The following is a 24,149-nucleotide window of genomic DNA, read 5'->3' on the forward strand; positions in this document are numbered from 1 at the left end:
GCCTCTTTACCTCCTTTTCTTGCTCAAATTCCATCACTTTCTTTCTTCAATTCTTACACTTCTTGTCCAATTTTCTCTCCACTCCTTTCTTTCTCGGTGACATCATTTATCTTTGTCGGACTACGACTTCTGTCAATATTATCTCTATCTGCCCTTCTGCTCGGCCCCAGGTGAACATGCTGATGCACAGTGGAGCTGTCAGCCTTGACAGGAGATAAAAAAGAGAGAGAAAAGCACTTCAGAAAGGAGAAAAGACCGAGGCCTGAGGATTACCGAAGGCCATTCAGCTTGTTAGTGCAGAGGCACCTAACTCAGACGAATGCATACCTAATTTTTTTTCACAGGGCTGAGTGATTCAAGTTCTGGAGGGTTGAATGTTCCCCAAATAGACAGTTTAAATGATGGAGGGCCTAGTGTGGTAGCCACAAACTATTTCAGACAGCAGAGGAAATGCTATTAGAGAGATAGAAGGAGCACTGGGGAGTAGTTCGCAGTAATTAAACTGGAGCGTCAATGTTACTGCTACCTGTTTACAACCCAAAAGAGGGGCATTTTCCTGTGGCGAAGAGGTTTGGGTTTCATTTATTACTGTCGATTACTATTATGACGACCTCTCACGGTGAACACTGATTTTATTGAAGGAAATGATACCTTAAATATTTCACCAGAAAAGTGATTCCTGATAGAACATAGTTACATAGAAGCTGTAAAGTATAAATAAAAGGGACCTGACCTAATTCTGCACCTTTATTTATTTGATCAACTTAAATTTAAGACTAATGTTTCAGCAAAAGGCAACGTCAGAGATTATTTTGGAAAGCTAATCTTCACAGTAGCGTTACAACAATACTTACACATCACGCAGCTACTGTACATGTTTGTTCAGAGTACAAGACTATCATGACTTGACTACGACTATTTTATCTCCATACGGATTCACACAGGATACACATTCAGCTGCCTACATCCACCAGTCTGCCAAAAAGGTATGTGCGCTGAGCACACTTACATAAGAAATTGGATTTTAAGCTCAGCTGTGTGTGTGTTTTTGTGTCCTTGTTTTTGCACCCTAACCCAAATCTCAAATGCAAGTGTGGGGTTACACGAACACACACGAGGATGGTTTTACGTACGGAAGCATAGGTGCAACTTCTGTATGGCCATCTATGTGTTTTCACTTCGCTGTGTCCTTCCTCTGGCCACTGATTAGGGTCACTTGCTTGTGCCAGCTGGGTCAACACCATTATGCAGGGTCTTTTTATTCAACAAGGTATTGATCTTCATCCATGCGCTTATTTATGTCTGTGGGGGTGAGTGAAGATAAGCAGGAAGATGGGGCCAGGCCAAGAAAAGGAGGCGCGTTCTGGAAGAGTAAATTTGACATAAAAATCCAATCAATTCCTGCAGCCCATTCACAGCCTGACAGCCCGAGCTGCTTGTCAAAGTCCAGAAAACATAAAACTCACATGAGTAATCACGCTACTTCTTTCACTTTTAGCTGAAAACACAAAACATCTTTTAATAGTTTTCCTGTATAACGCAATCTTTAGAGACTCACTAGAAGATTAATATGACAGTGAGTGTAAATACACAAAGAGCCTTACACGCACGCTAGACACAAACACGCATGAGTGCTGAGGTACACAAATAATAAATATTTTTAACAGCACCGCTCCTCATTTTACATCTTTAGACACACATACAAAAACAGACTGAATTTTATCATGGCAGCAGATTTGTCATCATCACACGCACATACACAGCAACCTGGGTATGTTTAGCAGGAGCAACAGGCAACAAACAATACAAAGGGGGAAATGATGCTGTGAAGCACTGAAACGAGATTGGTCACGACTAAAATTACAGGCTTTTAACAATTGCCCCAAACACGCTATTAAATATAGGCATGCCTATTTTGCCACCCATTGAGTATAAAGGTGTATCTCTGACTGTGCTCCTGGCTGCTCATTACATATCATCGCCCAGACTCTAAAGCGCAGTGTCAGTTCAAGAAAATCTGGCACATCAGCAACACCGACAGAAGTCTTTGTATCTCCACCAAATATGCCCAGATGGCAATGAGCACTTATAGAACGTTTTATTCACAGCCAACAAAGGAGTTCAAACTTTATTTTATTGCATTAATCCTGAACGACGGAGAAGTTTAGATACTTCTAATTGTGATGCAGCAGTCTTTGAGGTTTCTGGGGCTGAAGATTAAGAATAACAAATGAGGTTAGACTGTAAAAGAAGAAAGAGAAAGAAAAGGTGAAACTAACACCAAGAAGAAAGATATGCAGACAGGAACAGAGAAACATGACGGACACAGAAAGACGAAACGGGAGCTGAGGCACATCAAATGGGTATTCTGCCAAGACTACGCTGTGGGGTTATAACCTGCCATCCCGGTGATTTATTCAACTCATCTGTAACATAAATAAAACAAAGCAGAGCTTCCTTTGTGTACGCGAGAGACGGCAAAGTCGGCTGATGCAGTGAAGCGGGTTAAATCTACAGCAGCGCAGCAAGGTGGGTAACAGTATGAGTCATCCACCCCACAGCCACTCACTAACTTACCTGCTGGTGCACACATGCACACATATGGGCTGCACAGGTTCAAGTAATTACACTGTCACACATGGTCTCACAAGAAAAGAACACTAAGGGATTCATTTTTGACACTGTACACTTTCAAGCACTGAGGTATTTTGACCGCTTTGGAAAACTGAGTGTGCCTTAGAGGTGTGGCGATGGATGATTTACAGTCTGTATGGATACATAGGCAGTAAGTTATTAATTAGTTAGTTAATAAAGAAGAAAAGTAGGAAGAGACAGGTGGAGCGATGTTTGCAGGGAACAAGAAATAGCATGAATCCTGAAGAACTAGTGGGCAAATAAATATATAAGTATATATATAAATAATATTTATCTAACATAACTAATAATGCTAAGAAAAATAACACTTTTTATTGAATGATCCAAAAGGCTTTGAAAAAACAATAAAATATATATCAAAGCTGGAAGGAGGATGAGACAGAGTGGCAAATGTTAAGATTGAAGGAGAGAGTGGGAGGGAGTTCAGGGGAGAGGCAAGAAGGATACAGAGAGGGGAGGGGAGAGAGAGAGAGCGAGAGAGAAGTTTATGAAGGAATGTGAGAGAGTATGGGAGACGGGACGGACTGAGTGTTCCAGGTATTGAAGAGGTCTGAGGAAAGGAACCTAAGAGACCTCAAACAACAAAAGCAGACATCACTTTTTTCCCCACACCGGCCCTGCCAGTGTTCGGCTAAGGATGGTTTGCTCATAGATCACAAAGCTTGGGAGACGGGGCAAAAGCAGAAGTGACTGAGACTGTGGAGGCAAAGAATAATGGAGGTAAGTCACCACTACAGGTACTCAAAGACAGCATGGCTTTCTGACTGGATCTGAAATGATGGCAGAGACTCGTGCGAGGCTCAAAGCCTTGCAGTTCAAGCAGGATACAAGCAGATTCCTCCTTATTTAAGTGTGCGATTTGCAAAGTTTAAGCAGCATGAACTAGGATCACTTTATGATCATACCAAATTACAGCTAACATTAGTAATAATTCCAATGTTTCTACGCATGGAAGCAGTCCAAGGCTTTTGCTTGTTAAATGTAAACTGAATTTTAAAATGAAATCATGTCTGTGTTGAGGACACACTGGCTATAAATGAAATGTCTGATTTCGACCCAGAAAACTGCCACTCGGGCTCTTTTCATTCAGCTCAGCCATTACTGGGCAAACCATTGTTTTAAAAAAGCTTAAAATAATAGGGACCAGCGTGAGGTTTGATTTGATATAAACACAACAACTCCTGGGATATAAATACCCCCGAAGGCTAAGCTGGTAGTTATAGGTGTTTTCAACATGATTTTCAAGTGTATTCCCCACCCAGTGATTACCTAAAGTAACCCCCCACCAACCCACGGTTCCTAAATATTGCTGTTTCTTTTATACAATTAATTGTAACACATGAAGGAGAGCTGTTTCGCCAACTCCCAGTTGCTGTCACACTCGCGTACAGTGAGATATGTGTTGAGACCTGCTGAGAACATGAATTCTTGTACATTGTGCAGGTGACAAGGTGAGTGGGTAAGTATAGGGCACTTGTACAGGCATGTTCAGCTTTGTTTGTACCAAATTATTGTGTGGAGAAAAACACAGGGGAGGAATTGTACCAAGGAATGTGAGAGTAAAAAAAAAGTGGGAATAGACAGTTCCCTGTCATTTCACTGGCTGAGATGTTTGTTTGTTTGTTTTTTATGTACACAGCAGAGATCATTTTTTATGTAAATATCGAGACTTGACAGATGATTCCGTTTTGGGTTGGTTTTTTTGGCTTTTTTCAATAACTAATGCTTTGCTCATTACCGTGTGACAATCATTTGAAGCTGTCATGACCTGCTAAAGGAGATGCTTCTTAAAATAACTGTCCCAGATACCTATATAACAGCATCCACTCGTGAATGAAGGCTCTGCCAAAGAAGCAAGGCAACCCAACATTCCTACATCCACAGTAGTTAACTTTTCAGGAATGAAACTGTTTCTGTTTAGAAGTAAACAGTAGATGAATATCAGCTCATGACTCTTCCCAATTATCCCAAGTCAGACTTCTGAAAGAAAATTTCCCTGAAATAAACAAAGTAGCAAAACAAGGTCAGAGGGCCTTTATTTTGGAGCTGAGCACAGGTATCGCCTGCAGCAAATATCTCCAGCTGCTTTTGGGATGATATAGACCCCCTTAAAGTGAGCTCATTGTGTCTTCCTCCTTACTTCCTCTTACTCCCACATTACACCATCCACACACACACGCACAGCCACAGAAGATTAGGAGGATGGGAGGCAGTTATGCTCAAGAATGACAATCTTATCATTGAGTATTCAGCTTTTGGGGGTCATCAGGCTTCAGTGCCAGGAAAGGCCTCATTCTTTTCTACCTACCTATACATGTTATCCACCTCTTAAGCTAGGATAAATCATAATAAGTATGTGTGACTGTGTGCGAAATCCAAACGTCTATATACTAAAAGTTCTCATGCCCTATCATTGATACAAAATATAGCCTGACGAGGCATTATAACACCTTTATAACACCAGAACAAAATAACTGATCTGACAGCAGTAAAATGTATTAGCAAATGTGACTTCTATATTTTTGGCCATAACCATGAAGTCTTTTTCCGAATCCTCTGTTAATGTGCAAACAGCATCGCAACAAAGCTTTTATGGCAATCAATCAAATTTGAATTTTATAATAAAAAGGCTGTCATATCAGACACGAATAGGACAGGCTGTTCAAAACGGGTGACAAGTAATGGAAAAAGTATATGTGCGAGTAATGGGTGAGCAATAATTCAGAACGTCTAAAAAACGCTTCCATTTGTTACATTTTCAGTTGCTGTTTTTAGAGAGGAATAAAAGCCAGAGAAGTTAATATTTTATGACAGCTGAGCTGGACTTTGATAAGAGCTATCTAACAGAAGATGCATGCAAGTCTTTAAAACCTTTTTTGGACTGGTTCCATGGCACTGCGCATGTTTGAGGTATTACAACAAAAAGGTGCAGAAACGCATTGTAAGGTAATAACCAATCGAGTATGGGCGGATGCAGCTCAATAAGGAAATATAAAAGGACATTTGAGATATTTAATTTTAGGACTTCTTGAATTCATGAGCATTAGTTTCCATGCTTGTCGCGACACTAAAGGTTCCCATTTAGACTCCATTAAAAATACATTTTCCTCTACACTCCAACTGCCAAGGTTATGCAAATGCACGCACTACAAGAGCAGTAGTTGGCCAGCCATACAGAGCCAATGAATAGTGCAGACGACCTCCTTATCTATTAAAACCCATGGAGGTTGATGGTTTGGTTGACCTAATGTCTCATTTGGATGCACATAATAGCATCTGAATGCAATCTAATTTCGGGCTGGGGGGTCTCACTAAAAGCTGAGCTCTAGTCAAAGTTGCCTGGTTGCCAAAAGGAGACACTGAGATCACATTAATATGCAAAAATTGTTTACTTTTATTATTCATAATTAAACCTCTTTCTGTATCCTGACCCTTATATCTCAAACAGAGGATACATGGGCTGTATGCTGGGCAATACAATAGTTGTCAATGGATAATGCAATGTTAGCTGCACAGAATAAATAGCCTTCTCTCACGCACACACAGTCCTTCCAAGTCAGTGTCTCTCTCTTTCTGCTTGTGCCTCTCTCTGTGCCTGGTATTCCATCTCCCTACTTCAGGGCAGTAATGAGTGTCTGGTATTCTGCACTTCAGCATTGAAGCCCTATTCATGCTCGATCTCCTTTACAATGCACTAAAAGGATTACCCAATTAGCTGCTATTGGATGTCATTGTGTGTGTGTGTGTGTGTGTGTGTGTGTGTGTGTGTGTGTGTGTGTGTGTGTGTGTGTGTGTGTGTGTGTGTGTGTGTGTGTGTGTGTGTGTACTTGTATGTGTGTGTGTGTGTGTGTGTGTGTGTGTGCGTGTGTGTGTGCATGTGTGCTTGGTCAGTAGATAGATGTGTTAGCAGTGAAAGTGAAAGATAGATGACCGTCTCTGTTCCACACTTCATTCCCAGTTGATGTTCTGCTGGAGGCCACATTACTCATCCCCACAACTCAGTCTTGTGAGTAAGACACAAGATAGAGAAAGTGTGTGTGTGTGTGTGTGTGTGTGTGTGTGTGCGTGTGTGTGTGTGTGTGTGTGTGTGTGTGTGTGTGTGTGTGTGTGTGTGTGTGTGTGTGTGAGTGAGTGAGAGACTGAGGCCTTGACAGCCTTCAGAGAATGACAGAGAAAGAGTATTGCTTTTCAATAATTTAACCTATGCACCGATTAGTCTCTGTGAAATACTCAGCTGTCATATGTGAACTGTGTCTTCTTCTCTTCGCACCGTAATTGGTGATTTAAATTTTCACTGTCATGTTGGGATAATAGGAATGTCCATTTCATTGTCTGTGAACCATTATTTACTTAGTGTGAGCCAAAGATTGATTCCAGTTATCTAATGCGTTACATCACAGTGTGAGCAGCGCGTTCGGCATTTTGCATTCAGAGGATCGAACCGTAGGCTATAAAGATTCATTTAGACTGACGTGGCTGGAAGCAATAAAGGTTCAGTCCACACTTTACAGGTAAAAAGTTGGGACACACTAATGCCTTTAGCATAATTCATTTATCATTTTACAGCTCCTCTTTGGGAAACCTGCAGTAAGCTCAGTGACATATACTGACTGTAAAATCACATTCTGGTTTAATATACGCTGATAAGCCAGCATGCATGCTGTGGAAACAATGATGAGTTTTTCTAGATTTTTCATGCTAAAACAGTACAGGTTTTAACAAAGTTTGCATGTATATCTCCAATTTTTTTTTTAATCAAAAGTTACAATTAAAAATTACATGCATACAAATTTGAGCATGATAACTTTACTGGTAGAGAACAACTGCAGATTTTATACATTATTTAGTAATATTTCATATTCTGTGTAAATGGTTGTATAAATCTTCTGTTATTCTTGATACTCTGTATGGTGTCCTTACATGTCTCCAAAAAAGTAGTGATGTAACAGGGATTAGCTTTTTTTTAATAGAAATGCTGTATTTCAAACTGGAGCCTTTGTTTAGATGATGGGTTTAAGATATTGTTGGGCATTGCATTCTGGGAAGTATTTTTTAAGTTATATTCATACAAATGACCAAAAATCAAAATATCTCACCCTTTGACCACTTCATGTTTAATTGAATCATTTAAAAAAAAAAAAAAAACAAGTGTAAATTAGGTAAAATATATTTTGTTTGTTCAAATGTTTAAGTTAATTCAAGTTAGCTTAACTTACATTAAAAGCCTTAAACAACAAATACCTAAATGTATTTTAGCCTTACGCAAAGCAAAACAGTAGTTTAAAATTTACTTTAAGTACACTGGACTCTGAAATGTGAGGAAAACAAATGAGATTGATGATGTTGAATGCACAAGAGAACAAAGAAAAATAAGCTGCCCAAGAATGACCTAAAAAAATCATATAGTGAACCAGAGAGATTAGCCGTGCATCTGTTAGAAATTACCATAAAAAGAGTGAGAATTAAAAAGATGCCATCTGGCACAGTGGCAGTGTAGAGGTACAGTGAGAACAGAGGAGAGTTTCATGGTCATTGTGAGACAGGTATAAATCCTGGATGTTTATAACACACTTGCTGCTGCCTTCCATTGGCTGTGCTAATGGATTGGCTATGCTCTGTGAGTGTGTGTGTGTGTGTGTGTGTATGTGTGAGTGTGTTTTCGGGTGGGGGCATGGGGGGTGGGGAATAGGGGTGTGTAGTGTCAGCTGGTCCTGTGCGGGGTAGGGCTTTGTGTCAGGCAGGTCAGCTGGGGTTAGATGACACAGCGCCCACGCTCACACACACACACACACACACACACACACACACATCATCCCCTGCCTGCACACAGAGACACACACAATAAGCGAGTGCACAACACTCTTTTGTGCAGACACTGAAAAACATGCAGGCAGTCAGATATGTGATTAGATATCTGCATGCATCCACACACACTCACACTCCCCAGTCCCAACACACCAGAGGTCTTAAATCACGCTGTCCCCTCAAAGGCTGTGGAATCAACTGTTTATATTGCTTATTAAATTTTTCGAATGAAGGGGCAATGAAAAGATTTTCAAATTGCTATATTTGCGTCAAACAGACGTGAAATTGATCAGTTCTGAGTACCATGTCAGTAGTAACAAAAGTAAAATGTCAGGATCATTGTTCAGAAAGCAGGCTTCAGGGTCTGAACACGACTAACTGAGGAACAATGGCAGCCAGCTGAAAGCATGAGCGAATAGCGCCGCTGAAAAAAATTATGGCACATCAACAGAAATATTGTATATTATTACATAAAGAGCAAAAAGACTGTGAAAACACTTTATGGTGAAAGGTTTCAGACAGTATGATGCAATATGACTCACTTTTCTGCAATTCTGTCTGCACATCCAGAGCCCATAGTATAGAGCTTTGCTTCTTTGCACAGCACGCTATTAGTTCAATTTTAAACAAGTGATTTTTTTCTCATTGATTTTTGTTTCACATTATCAGTATCCGTAAATCTGCTGTGTTCTGTCTAGATACATGGCAAAGCACTCTGCTTCCTCACATTAACACAAAGTATATGTTTACTTGTGACAAAAATGGGGTGTAAGATTTAAACTTGTTTTGTCAGTTGCAGAGAAAGGCCATATCTTCTCCCTTGTTGTTGTTGTTTTTTATGTGGATCACAGTGCCTTGTATATTTTCCTGTTGCTGGGCTTGATTGTATTTCATCCACAAGGGTTTTTGTCAACAGTCTGGGCTCTGTGGGATGCTGAATGCTTTACTGCCTTAGAGAGAGTTGGACTCCAGCAATGACACAGTGAGAGTGTGTGCAATTTGTGTTGACACACAAAGGTGTGTGTGAAAGAGTGGGTCTGTGGGTGTATGCCTGAACAAACAGCATAAAGGCAGAATGGTGGTAAATCGCACTAAAACCGATGCTCTCCAGAGCTCTTATTTTGAGGACTAGTCATTTATTTAACAGTCAAATATGGTCCTGGGCTGTTTGGAGAGAATACATCAACTGGCACAGAAGAGTCCACACAAAGAAGGCACACTTCAACAGACAAAGAGCCAAAAGACAGAGGGCGAGCGCCTTTTTTTCTCCTTAGGATGAACTGTTGTTTATTCAGGGTGGGTGCAGGGCACCAAGTGGGACGGATGGATGAGGGAGGGACTGATGGAAAAAAAGGAGAGAGGGAAGGATGAATGGGCATAACACAGTTAGTGGATGCACAAACGGGGTGTCTGCGGGTGATTGTGCAGAGTGGAGGGAGGTGCACTGTGAAGGGGGGGAGTGTAAAAGATCTTTTGTGAAGGCTGAGAGTTAATCACTTGAGCGGCACACGCCAGTTCTATGGAGCACATGTTGTACACTGGATCCCCTGAGAGGAGTGGGAGGTCCAAAAACACACATACACGCGCTTGAATTTACATGTCAGTTATGATGCAAAGCCGGTTACAGGCTGAAAAGAAAAGCAGGAAGATCCACCCCCTTCACAAACAGTTAGCAGACCCTGGCCGTGGTGATAGTGTTTGCATTTGCTGCTTGTTCGTTCATACACACACACACATGCACACACCCGCGCGCACAGAGACATACACATGTCTGCTTTTTTGTTTTCTTCGGGACTGGATAGATGACTCTGCAGCGGCCTTGCTAGAGATGGATGTTTAGTTTGACCTGGCAGTAAGTAAAATCTATTGTTTCATTACATCAGTCCCATGTCAGCGGTAGATGCTAATATCTGAGAGTGATGGTGAAGGCTAGAGTTTAGATTTAGCAGCAGTCACTCAGGCACAATAAAACAGCAGCAGACACAGGCATGTCAGAGACTCTTTACTACAGTGGTGCACAGGACTGCCTCGCTTTAGACTCTTGCGAGTACGAATTTACCATCATTTGCCATTATTCAACATTTTCAGTATATGTTTACTTTGTAGAACATACTTAGAATTTTATCTTGAACAAAACTGAGAATCAAAACTGAAGCAGTGCTGAAGATGTCTCTTATTATTAGTGGTCTTTGTGTATTTCTAGACGTGCTTTCCTTTCTTGTATTTATCTAGACTGATCAAAAAATATTTCTTTTCTGCTATAAGCCCAACAATACTTTTATTCTTCAGTATGCATGCCACTCTGTGTCAGTTGGTGTCTTGTTGATTTTAAAAACATTTTTTTAAATGTCTTAATTCCCTTACTTTTGTTTTAGGGTGAATACAAAGTCACAGCCTTGATCAGCACTCCCTATGAGGCATCTCAGAAACAGTATAATGACAGTTAGTTTCCTTACAAACACTGGAGGGCAACCATAAATTATGAATTAAACTCAAGCCAAATGCAATAGCTTAGATATATTTAACTTATAGGAGGTCGTTAGTCGCAGGCTTTGTTGCTGTGGCCATTATTAAATGCTTAAAAGCTCAGGACCATGTGGTTCTAGGAGCCCTTTATCTGCTGCTGAGGGGACTTTTCCCTTGTGGGTTAGAGAGCATGAGACCAACATCTGGGGTCTGGTTATCTTTGAAAGAAGACGGGGAAAATGAGACAGCATTACTCATAACGTGTGACTCTGCAAATAAATGTCCTTGTAGACTGTAATTAAAAATGTTAACTACATAAATTCACACAGGTTCTGTGCACTTAATCTTTATTTCATAATTGCTGCGGGTCTATCTGTAATATGTTCCAAAACAATAGCAAATAGAAAATGATATTCAGATGGCAGCCCCAGCCAATTGTTGAGAAGGCAGTAAGTAGTCTAATTGCCAGTTTGTTTAGAGGAAGGGCACCCAAAGGGTTATTTGTCAAATTTAATGGCTAAGTCATAAATCTAAACATACACAGCCAGGCAGAGTGCCAAGATGGACACTTTTTTTCAGTTTGTTTGCTTTGCAAATTTAAACACCTGCTTCAACACTGCACGATAGACTGAACAACAATTAAACAACAGTGATACGCATCAAAAGTAAACTATGAGTTGAGTAAACTAAAATAAGGCTGTATCCTTTCCATGGAACAAAAAGCTTCTGTTTAAGGATACTGTGCATCCTTTATGTTTATCCTTTTCTTGTTTCATAGATGAAGCCACTGACAGAACCTCCGTGGAGTCACGAGATGTACCTTTCCCTCACTTCAGTGTAACCTCACCATTTAGACTTTAGCTGCATCTCGCCCGTGCATTTGCCTACAGGACCATGGGTAGCGTCAGCAGTGTCCTCAATGACAACAGCCTCAGCAGCAAACACTGCAAGGCATCTCAGCACAGGTTAAAGGAGGAAACAACCAGCCACAGAAAGAGTGGAGGTTGCAACCTTGACGGGTTACTGAAGTGCGGCTTCACTCAGGGCTCCTCATCCTCCACTCATCCCTCCAAAGGCCTCTCCCACTCAAGGTCTGGAAGAAGTGAAGACTTTTTTTATATTAAGGTGAGATGACATGTTTTGGGGGTTTTTTGATGGCATGTGAGAATGAACAAATTACAACATGCAACAGTGCTTTGGGGTAACAGATTTATTCTGTTTCACACAAGGTAAGCAATAAACCGAGGTCAACGCACCACAGAGAGAGATCAGCGGAGGGCCAGGTAAACAGAAATGGGAAATCTGATGGGCCGATGCAACCAAAACTGCTGCTCATGTCTGGAAATGTGACTGAGAAGGTGAGCCTAGTGTTGTTTTTTTTCTTCTTCCATCCATAATCATGCTATTCCTAGAATATAAGACAAGATTTTAAAGGTTAAGTACAAAAAAATCAACCAATTTATTCCAGCTATTTCTCATTTTAGAGCTGTTGCTAGGCAATCAGACACCTAGAAGTTAGTGCTCAAGGCTACAAAAATGACAAAAAAAACTGTATATAAAGTAGCGGATATAGTCCATGTTTATGAAAGGTGAGGCGAATTTAGGGAAAGATGCCCCTTGGACTTGCATTCTTCATATGGCCAGCAGGTGGCAAAAAGAAACTGATCTAGAATTTAGCTTAATTTATTACCTCTGTTAACCTTTTTCTAATAAATGTATGGTTTCCTTGACTAGCTTCATGTTATAGGTATTGCATTGTTTATTATAAAGAATAAAGCAGAGCTTGGCTACTGTAATAATTGATTTTCAGTCAGATTTAACCATCTTTCCTCTTCGGCTTCATCCTCTAATCCAAGGTGATCAATATATCCAAGACGATGGTGCCCACAGGCTTCACAGCCACTGCCCACAATCCACTTAATTGAAATTACAGCGGCTATCTCATTCATTTATACAGTTTATACATCAGACACAGTCAGGCTGGCAGCTCCCTCCAGCATGACGCTAACTGGTTGCTAGCTGATACATCAGGTGAAAAAGAAAGTTTTCACAGGATTCTATGCAGTCCATAGAAAAACTGGGTAAACTGCGATTCAGTAGCTTGTAGGAACACCTTTAAGAGCAACAACCTGAAGTAATCCTTTTCCACTTGTTGTGGAGGATTTCTGGTCTACTCTGCTTTTCAACGTTGCTTCAGATCATTCGTTTATTCACAGTTCTCTCAAGGTCCCCCTACAGCATTTCAATTAGGTTGAGGTCTGGACTTCTTTTCTTTTTCAGCCATTCTGTTGAAAAGTAGCTGCCAAGCTTGGGGTCATTTTCCTGTTGCTTGCCCTCAATCACTGTCTGTGGCGACCAAAGAAGCCCAAATAATGAGCCCTCCACCACTGTGTTTAACAGATCTTATGAGGTGTTTGGGCTGAAATGTTGTGTTCTGTTTTCAACAAACATAATGCTGTGCATTATGCCCAAACATTTTGACCTGGAGGTGAATTTGCTGGAAGATCCTCTCCTGTTACAACCAACAGTTGTATTGAATGTTTTGCACTTGTAAATAATCTTTCTCACTGTATAATGACAGACTTCAGATTGTGGCCTTATAACCCTTTCCATATAGATGGGCAACAAAAATAGTTTTACTGAGATCATTGCTGATGCTTGCTGGTCTGGAGCATTTAGACCAAAAATTCTGCTTTTATAGAGGTACCCACATTTGAGCTGATGGTAAATTAATAGAGTATATTTCATTAGCGTCACCTGACTGCTAATTACTCTCATAATTCCTACAGAAGCAGTAAGGGTTTACGTAGGTTTTTAAAAGACTGCATAGACTCCTGTGAAAAACTTAATTTTATACATGACTGTATATGTCATAGGCTGCCTGTGTGGAAGATGGATGGAGCCACTGTGATGTCAGTCTATGGTTTATCAAGTCCAAGCAAGCAAAGTCACAAGCAAAGACTGGATTTGACTTTTGCCCAGTCTGCTTTTGTTTCACGAAAAGAGACACACTTGCTGTTGGCCATCATAAAAAAGAATTAAACTCTAACACAGTTTCATATGGCTTTAGTTTCCAATCCCAGATGCTGCTGCACTCATCTTTGACAACCCACCTACAGACAAACAGTGGCAACAATTTTTGCAAGAACTACTTGAAAGTGAACACGATTATTCCCAAAACATCAAGCAAATAAGTTTAAAGTAATACATTTCGATATTAATTGAGATCATGATGTACTGTATTTTCATGCCCTTATAAAAAATGTAGCTTCACTGTGCATTTCTTAACTGGAACAGTTGCTATGGTTATCCTGACAACCATTAAGAAGTCACGCTGAGTAGCTGAAATAGACTTTAACAACCTCACAGCGAAGTGGAGGATAAAACATGCACAGCAGGTAGTTTAATAAGTAGCAGCTATTCCTCATAACCTGTGTAGGACCTTCCCAGCTTATTAATCACCCCCTCCCAGATTAATGACCTAAGGGTGCCTTGATCTTTTCAGAAAAGTCTTCTCTGTGCCAAGAATACCTAAGCAAACTGCATCGTCTTCTATAGGTTTTTAGGCCTCATGGACGGGGCTTGGCTACCTTGAGGAGGAGGAAGGGCGGGATTTAAGTAGACAGCACAGACTAAGGAGAAATAAAAAGAAAGTGAGGGATCAAGGGCCAAAGAGAATTTGAGAGATAGAAAGAAAAAAACATAAGGAAAGGCATCCCAGCCATGAAGTCAGTGTGAAAGAATGCTGAGTTCACAAGCTTTACCTCTTACACTTCAGCAATAGCTCATATTATTAATATCACTGAAAAGGGCTATTCATCTTCCCTCAGACAGCACATGGAGGAGAGATATGGGATGCAGAGGGAAGGAAAAGAGGACAGAAAGAAGCGAAGGTATGGCACTGCTTGTGACATTCTTGGACAGCCCAGATGGGGCATGTGGAGTATAAGTTCATCTTTGAAATGAGTTTTCCCTCTTTTGACAGTCTGGTGAATTTTACTTGCAACTACTGCTGTGTGGCTTTTAATACCGGCAGCTTGTAGAGAAGCAATTCTGCACGCTTCAGTGGTTCTATTTCTAATATGAAAAGACACACACAAAAAAATCTATCCCTTTCATTTGTACGGACTTCCAGCATGTGACAATATTTATCTATGTAAAGCCAGTCATTATGATTTTTAAGTTTAAGAATGTGACTCATCCTCAGCCCTTTATACTCCTGTGAAAAAGGACTTGCTTTTGGCTGTGATGTTAACTAAGAGGAGCCCAGTGAATATAAATACAAAAGTAGGGAAGAAGAGCCCTGACTGTGTGCCATTTCACTCTTCTAGACTTCTGCTGAGAAGTCATCGGTCCGTTCCACTGCCTTCAAGTGCGTAAATCCCACAAGGACTTCATCCACAGAGACAGGCCACAACAGCCTGGATCACATCCTTTGTCCTCTGAAGAAAGCAAGCAGTCCAAATATTAGAGACAAGCGGGACACTTCAGGTGTTCGTCTATATTTCACGCATGGATTGATGCTTTAAAATACATTTTGCTTGGGTTGAATGAAAAATTAAACAAACGTACCCGATGTCATCTCTTTTCCCCTCAGGCACTCTGTCCGACTCTGGACGTAACTCCATGTCTAGCCTTCCCACCCACAGCACCAGCGGAAGCCTAAGTGCTTCCACAGGCCCTGTCAGTCACAGCGATGGCAGCTCCGCTCCTGCAAATAGCCTCAGCAAGGGAGTACAACCCAATTTCCCTCCATGGGTCAACGGGAATAGCGCTAACCTTGACTGTAGTTACGGTGCTGATTTAAACAGCAGTGGGTTGGTATCTAAGGCTAATGAGGACGCCGGCTCCCCACTCTCTGCAGATGAGCCGAGCGCTCTCTCTGAAACTGCAGGTGGGATTCGGTCTCCCATAACTACAGATGAGTCACTGATTGAACGCTTGGAACAAAAGCTGCTGGAGAGAGAAAGTGAACTACAGGAGCTGCAGGTACAGAACTGTCACGTGAACAAAAAGTAGAGGTTAATTTAAAAAAAAAAACAGCATGTGCTCTTAATCACAATGAATATGAAGACTCCTTAGTAATTAGGCCTCTTTCACTTTGCAACAGGTGAGTTTTGAGGAGAAGGAAACAGACACCTGCCAGCTGTTTGAGGAAAGACAAAGGTACTGTGCTGAAGAGATGGAAGGGCTGAAGCAGCGATGCTCCACAAAGCTACGCCAAGCGTCCCAAATGGCTGCAAAAACACAGCAAGCACTCCAGCTGCAAGTCAGCCAGCTCCAGGTCAGACCTCGTCTGCCTTTATTTAAAACCACATATTTCTGGGTCATCTTTATCCTACCAACCATATTTCATGTAACACTTGACCACTTGAATAATTGAAAGGAAAAATAAATTCTCGTGCAGGCAGAGAAGGAAAGGCTTCAGGAAGACTTCTCGAAGCTAACTCGGGAGAAGGAGCTTATTGAGCTCAGACTAAAGGCTTATGAGGCAGAGAGCACACAGCTAGCTCCGACCCTCGAGGAAACTCAGTGGGAGGTAAGTCATGGGTTATATATGTGATATACTGTAAGTTAGACATGAAAGCTTGTAGTTTGAAGAACAATGTAATACAATATAGAGCTGAAGTGGGATACCAGCTATCCTTCCATCACCAGAGAAAACATTTGAATATCTTCTATGTTTTTTTTTTGCTTTTTCATTATCACTTATAAGAAAGAATTGACTTGAATTGAACTGAAAGCCATTTGCACTGCATTCAGTGTAGTGCATATTGATACGGTTATATTGTGAGTAGCTGCAAACTTAACTCCTAAGAATTTGGGAGAAATGCTGATTGATTTTCTATATATGATTAACAATCAAAGAGGCTGCCAAGGGAACTATCACCAACTCTGGAGCTCCCTTCAACTCCAACTCCAAGAAGCTTTTCAGCACCTTTCACCTCATTGTTTGGTTGCTGCACTGATCTGATTTAGTCTCGCCAGACCCTCACTAACATTTATCAGCAGCAAGAATCTGCTCTGATAAACTAAGCTTAGAGAAAACAGCTCTTGAACACAAGCCTTTAACAATTTAGGGTAAAGAAAAAAATAGCTACAAGGAGTGCAGAATTTTATTAACTATCTATTTTACAGTTAATCTTTGGTACGTGAAAGTGTTGCTTTCCATGTGTACGATCATTCCTGGCAGAGAAATGTATTGTTTTTTCGCTGCTTCTGTGTTAATTTTACAGATTTTTATAAGACTAATTGTAAAACAAAATTTACAGTTGAATCCATAATACTGTGGGTATATGCTATCTTGAGACAAATACACCCACAAAATGACACATTAAGGGGCAATTCAATATTAAAACAGTATGAGGCTAAGCAGTTGTTTACGTTTCCCTTAACTGCCTACTTTACAGACGATAATTCACAGTTTCATCTTCATAATCGTCTTTGTCTGAATGTAGGTGTGCCAAAAGACAGGAGAGATCTCACTGTTGAAGCAGCAGCTAAGAGAGTGCCAAGCGGATGTCAGCCACAAGCTGAATGAGATAGTTGGCCTCAGGGCATTGCTGAAGGAAAAAACGGCAAAAATGGGGATTCTGGAGAAACAGAACAAAAACCACGAGGACAGTCTTCACTCCCGCACCATAGAGATTGAGGTTAGTCTGCTGATTGCAGTTTACGCCACTGCAGAGATGAGACAAGGACATGTACATAAAATGCTCACACAATGCTCATATGACAATAGTTTGGAAGGATCCCTGCAATCATGTGCTATATTTGACTGCAGCCTTTTGAGTAAAGTGTTTTCAATTTCCATGTTTTAGCACACATTACAATCCTAAAAAGTGAGCTTATTTGGCACTTTGCATAATTAGAGCCTGTTACATTGCTCACAACAGTCTTCTTAATTGCTACCTAGGTTCTGACCATTTTCCGTTTTTAATTCAGGTGTGCCAAAATGAACTCCAGCGCAAAAAGAACGAGGCAGATCTTCTGAGGGAGAAAGTGGGCAAACTGGAGAAAGACATTCAAGGAATGAAACAGGATCTGGTCACTGCCAAAGAGCAAAGGCTGCAGCACAGTTTGCAAGTCAGAACCCATTCCCCGTCTCAGACCTCGGAAAGCCAAGGTTCAGAATCCACAGACCAGGGGCGAGAGGGGGAGAACAATGGGCACACCTCCACAGGATCCCTCCAAAGAGAGGTGGACAGACTTAAGCAGCAGCTACGGGAGGAGAAGAATGCTCAAAAGAGGCTAGCCAGCAGCTTTGAACAGGAGAGGCAGACGTGGAACAAGGAGAAAGACAGAGTTATAAGGTATCAGAAACAGCTCCAGATCAACTACCTGCAGATGCACAGGAAGAACCATGACCTGGAAAGGATCCTGAAGGAGCTGACAGCAGAACTGGAGAGCCGGACAGAGCTAAGCATGGATATCGCCTACAGCTCAGGGTTACAAACTTATGACGATGTTATTGCCACAGAGATTTGAAAACTGACTGCTTTTTTCAGCCGTAGATAATTATCTGTCCCTGTGTCTCAGGCAACGTCCCAACTGGAGTTCATTCACTGCTAATTAGTGTGTTTAAAGAGTTATTTGACGGAATAGCTGGTGATGACAGTGTTATCACTTGTTTAAAAGTAAATACTAAATTATTTAATATTCGGGGGGGGTTGTTTGTTTTTCTGTCTAACAGGATCACTTAATGTTCAGCTGACTTATTTCCTTCATGATTAACGTCTGATGGCAATACACAATAAGCATGGTAGCTGCTTAACATCTGTCTCTCCCAGCATGACCAAATGACAAAGATATATCATCTACTGTGAGTCTGGGCTTCTTCGTTTTAATTTGCTTAATTTATCCATCTCACTGTACGCTCCCACATTTTGTATTCATAATGGGATTGAGCATGAAATGTAGTTAAGCATTTTTTATTAGTCATTTCAAAAACTATACACAATTATAAATGGTGGCTATTTTCTAGAGACACCGGTGTAACAAAAGAAATCCACAAAATACATAATGAAGTCATGTTAAGCTGCCATGTATTGTCAGTCTTCTGCAGTATAATGAGAGGTCTATATGCAAACAGACAACAGTGGCATTAATACATCTAGTTCTTTAAAGTTCACTTGCACGATTAGCAAATTTACATTGATAAACTTTGCTGAAAAGAAGTCACATCGAGTCCTGTTATCATGTATACATCAGTCCACTGAACACATATATATTTTTAAATGTAATTGTTCAAATTTGTTTACTACAGCCAATTCTACAAACACAAGCAGGGATTAAAAATGTTCACTGTGCATCTCTCTGATAAAAGAAGGACTGTGTATGTGTGTCTGTTCTTCATTATTTTCAGCAGCTGCTTATCTGGTCTTCTCATTTGCTGAGGGTATTTTTGTGGGCCAAAGGAAGCAGTGATGAGTGCTTCTGCTCCTTTAGTTAAAAGCTGCTTTTTGTTAGGCCTTGGGAGTCAGACACATAGTTAGGAAACAAGTAAGAGACCTACAACATTACCTCAAATGTGGCAATCACATGCACGGCAAATTACTACACCTTAAAGGTCCAATGGATGATCTCCAGTGGCATCTCAGCCCACCCCCCACCCATATTTTTCCAATTAAAATGGGAAGCCACACAAAAAGTAACCAGAACTTAATGAAGTACAATATAGACCTCTAACAGACACCAAGTGTAAATGTTGGCATCTACTTTGTGCTCTGCGAGGAGACAGATTGAAGGGAGCTGGATAGTCTACAATAAAAGCAAATATTTTAGAAGTTTAAAAAAGGGTGATTTTCCAGTAATGTCTATCTAAACCGTTCATCTAACTTTGCGAAAGAGTAAGCTGGCGATGCTCCCACTGGAGGCAAACAATCCTTCCTAGCTACAGTCCCAGCCATTTGGCTCTAATATTCTGGAGCTATTCCACTTCCCACAAGGGCAAAGTAGTTTGTGAAGCAAAAGTTTAACTACTCCACCAAGCTCAACACTAACATAGACAGACAGTGAGGCAGAATATATGATTCTACCTGCAGGCCAGGAAAGATTTGGAGACAGACAGACTAAGTGGAATCTAAGCTGGGGGGCTGTAACTAGTAGGCACTCAATACAAAATGCCTTACTCTAAGCCTTGGCACAGAAACTGGTGAAACAAGGAAAGTAACAAAAGGATGGTGGACATTGCAGCTATGATAATGGTTTTACGAAGGTGCTCGAAACCCCATTTTCAAAAATAAATAAATCAGCCACAGAGCACCTTGCATATCTTGGACAAAAATCTTTGCTAACTCATCCTGGGTAAGTATGAACATAGCTGATTAGCAAAGCAAATCAAACACGTTGCAAATGGTTGCCTGAAATCAAGATTATTCAAAAGTAACTTTTGCTTCTACAAAGATATTTCAGTGTTTCCAATGCTGTGAAATTGAAATAAAAACAGAAAGGAAATATTTTCAACTGAATTAAACTAAAATGTTGGGAGAATCAGGTCTGATCATTGTTCTGAGTTGGCCTTTTTCAAATCTAGCAGACATGAAGACGCGCTTGGTTTAGGCAAGGGTGACAGCTGGATAGAGCATTCACGAGAAAAAGCGTACTTCCTTTGACTTTAACAGACATATACTACCTGCCTGATTCTCACGTAGAAGCATTAGGACCTGGTAAAAGACTGTTTAATCTTCAGTCTGACTGCGTTCTCTCGTGCTTTTTTTGCTGTGTAATGTCTAGAAAAGTTCAGCACTCTAGTGCTTTTGTCTAAGCTGTTTCTATTTGAAAACTGAGGAGGCAAACTGATGTAGTGTTGAAAGCACAGAGTTTTTCCATTTAGGCTTTAGATCAATGAATTTCCTTGCTCAACAGTTTGGGAGCCTGGTTTATTGGCTTTTATTCCATAATGCACCAAATGTTTTTAGTGTCTGACTGTCTGGTTTGTAGACAGGCTAATTTAGCCCCTGTATTCTTTTACTATGGAGCCATGCTGTTGTAATACATGCAGAAAGGTTTAGCGCTGTCTCACAGATGTTGACTGGCTGGCACCATGGAAGAGTTTAAACTCGCATTTCTGGATGAAGCCACAATTGTGCTCATTGGTGATGGTTTTTGGAATTGCTCTTTGTCCTTGTAGTAATTTTCTATTATAGAACTGTGTCCATATTCATGTCTGGAGATCATGGCCAGTAAATAGAGGTTTTTCTTCCTGTTCCCGCGCTTACAAGCATTGATCCACCATCTCTGGAACTTTTAATCTGATACACTTATAATGTAGAAGTCTCATAAGGTCACAAAAACTTGTGTTACGCAAGTTTCCTATTTGAAACTTGCGTTTCTTGGCTTTAAAGGGTTAAATTAACTCTTTAAATATGAAGCAGAAGTCCCACTGCCCCAATATTTATTATGTAACACATCTATAGTTTAGACTGAAAATCCATCCTTTAAATATGATTCTGGGTTTTGACAGTAATTTTTGAAGCCCTGCTACGTAGCAAAGGCACTGAGGAGCCACTCAATAAGCATGGTTGAGATGTCTGAGGAGTACTATGCTCGCTAGGTGCTTGCAGTGGCTAGCCCTGTATCTGACAGCTCTTCTTTTTCTCAGTCTGACAGCATGGAGACAGGTGGATCAGCATAGTGTACAAAAGCTCTTTTTTACACCCCCAGGCTGGTGTAGGGGTAAGGGACAGCCGCTGCAAGGTCAGTAGGAGTTGCAGAGAAGCCCGATACTGCATTCTGGTTTGCATCACGGCAGCACGTTACATCAGATGTGGGCTGTTTTTTTCTTTCTTTGTTATACACACACTGGCAGCTTCTTTGGAAACCGGTTTAGTGAGACTAATTTTGCCAGAAAACAGATTAAAGAGCTTTTTCTATCTCCCAAAGAAGCAGCACCAACTCCCATTATGCCTGTTTTTAATCATTACTACAACTATCTTTTAATATGTTTCTCAACTGAATTGCATAAGGGTGAATTTGATGAGCAATTGCTGGAATTAAACTCATAAATAAATATGAGTGTCAATTCTTCACTATCATTCTCCATTCCTGTTGGGCTTAAATAATAGGAAGATTGTTTCCCTCTCCCATCTAATCAGCTAATTTCGGCCTTTTGATACCACTTCCTTCCTTTCACAACAGCTCGTTGTGTCTCAGCTTCTGTCATAAATGAGCTGATGAGACCAAATCAAAACTGAAATCAAATTAAGGCCCATTGTCGGCGCGCGTGGCTTCGTCACCAACGTGAATGGAGGACCACACTGAAGAGATAACAAGAAATTCAGAGTCGCTGGTTTGTCATGAAAGAAAATAACAGAGCTGGGGTGGGTGGCGGATTTCTTCCTCAAAATAACCACATACAAAACATCAACTATATTTACACAATTGCAATTAAAAAATGCAATGTTTTTCCTGTGATTTTGAAACGTAGCCATTTTAATGTGTTTTAACTGATAATTAACTGAAAAATATATTGCATGCATACATATTTATTGCAGGCTTTTAATAATTTTACAAAAATCGACCTCTGTCAGCTGTATCATCTACTGAACAGGGGTTTTCAGGGAGGATCCAATCTCTTTTTATAGACTCAGCTGAACATACAGAGTTCTGGTCTAGCAGATGTCTGAGTATGACTGAACAGCAGTTAGACAGCCATCAGTAGACTGGGTGATAATTTAGCCCTACCCTGCAGTGACATGATAATAATTCACTCATATCCTGCTGTGTTTCTTCTGATCGGCTGATAGTCAAGCACAAAAGGGCCTGAATTCATTAATAACACAGAGGAGCTCTTTCAGACCTGTTCAACATGCAAAACGAGGCTCTTTGGTTACATTTTTAAAGCAAACACATGAATTAAAATTCACACCTGAACTACCGAGGAGGGAAAAATGTTCTCCTATGACTCTGAAGCACTGCATTTCACGGTCCAAACCTTACTTTCAAAAATATAATAAATATTCCATACTGGTAAATAATAGAAGAGTCAATAACACCGTATCAGTTTCTGCCTTGGCCTCATTACTCATTACACACTCACATACTCAAATGTGCTCCATCCGAACTATACCCCTAAGCAATTAGTTGCTCTAAACTATCAGGAGGCCAGTTATTCAGGCAACTATTTCATATTTTTATTGGTTTATTCAGGGCCCTGCATGCAGACCAAGCTATAACAAACACAGGCGCCGCAAATCCCCAAGCCTCGTGCAGTCAGAAAAGTAATTGGGGAGGGAGTCCCAAAGGGTCCTCGCATACTGCTGAAGCCTTTGCTACCGACAAGTTGAAATGGCAGCTGAGGTAGATAGGTTTATGAGTGTTTATGAGGAAGCGTTACTGTGTGTGTCTAAAGGATATATACAGTAAGTAGAAGAGGAGGCTTGAATATTTTGTGTGAACAGGCCTGGAGTCTTTAGACACTCACTCGTTGGCTGGGAAACCATCTGGTCCCCCAACCCCCCAGCAAGGTTGCCCATGGTTATAAATGTCTGTGGCAATGTCAAATTCTGTTCGTGAGGATGGGGGTGGGTGGTGGGCGGGCTGTATGGATTCCAATTTAAGCCCCTGCTGCTCAAAATTACTTAATTAATTCTATCTCTCACACAGAGAGAGAAACTTCCTTTGTAAGTAATTCTACCATTCATCACCATCCGGCTCTTTTATTCTAAGGCTTTGCCAATTATCAGCTTGTGAAATAGGCAGGAACAGTCGAATGTAGGATTTAAAATAAGGCCCATTAGTGAATCCATAACATTAAATAAGCAAAAACTGTGAAAATGGATTGACACAAATGTCCTAATCATAAGGCAGGCTTAAAAATACATTCAAATGTTTTCTCTATAGAACATATCCCAAGAAGATTCATAGTTCCCCAGCTATGTCAAATAATGCTTGTGTGTGTGGGTTTTTTATTATTGTTTAATTAAAAATGAAATACCACAAAGTCATGCAGTTAGGTCCATATATATTTGGACACCGACACAAGCGTTGTTTTTTTACCCGTTTACAGAAACATATTCTAGTTATAGTTCTGTAATGGACACGGACATAATGTGGAGACTCTCCACCTTCATTTGAGGGTATCCACATGATCCACATGGAGATGTGGATAATGGCCCACAAACAAACAGCAACTGAAAGCTGCTGCAGTAAAGGACTGGCACAGTATTAAAAAGGAGGAAACCTTTATCTTTTATTTTCAGTTATTTAATTTGACCAACTAC

The 24,149-nt window shown here is 40.6% G+C and overlaps 1 protein-coding gene across 3 annotated transcripts; it reads left to right on the plus strand.

The window, feature by feature from the left end:
* The first annotated feature begins 3,145 nt into the window (after positions 1-3,145).
* On the plus strand, positions 3,146-23,944 carry lzts1 (leucine zipper, putative tumor suppressor 1). Of its 3 annotated transcripts, none has more exons than XM_005457477.4 (10): positions 3,146-3,375; positions 11,705-12,051; positions 12,156-12,284; positions 14,757-14,819; positions 15,258-15,417; positions 15,524-15,915; positions 16,037-16,210; positions 16,334-16,465; positions 17,385-17,579; positions 17,872-23,944. In XM_005457477.4, exons 2-10 carry the CDS (start codon positions 11,821-11,823, stop codon positions 18,412-18,414), a joined length of 2,019 nt encoding a protein of 672 aa, XP_005457534.1. In that variant the 5' UTR covers positions 3,146-3,375; positions 11,705-11,820; the 3' UTR covers positions 18,415-23,944. The 3 variants fall into 3 exon arrangements, with proteins under 3 accessions (XP_005457534.1, XP_019221546.1, XP_005457535.1); XM_005457478.4 differs by lacking the exon at positions 3,146-3,375 and adding an exon at positions 9,869-10,312; XM_019366001.2 differs by lacking the exon at positions 14,757-14,819.
* Positions 23,945-24,149: the final 205 nt, after the last annotated feature.

Source organism: Oreochromis niloticus, linkage group LG12 (assembly GCF_001858045.2).
Source record: "Oreochromis niloticus isolate F11D_XX linkage group LG12, O_niloticus_UMD_NMBU, whole genome shotgun sequence".
NCBI lineage: Eukaryota > Metazoa > Chordata > Actinopteri > Cichliformes > Cichlidae > Oreochromis > Oreochromis niloticus.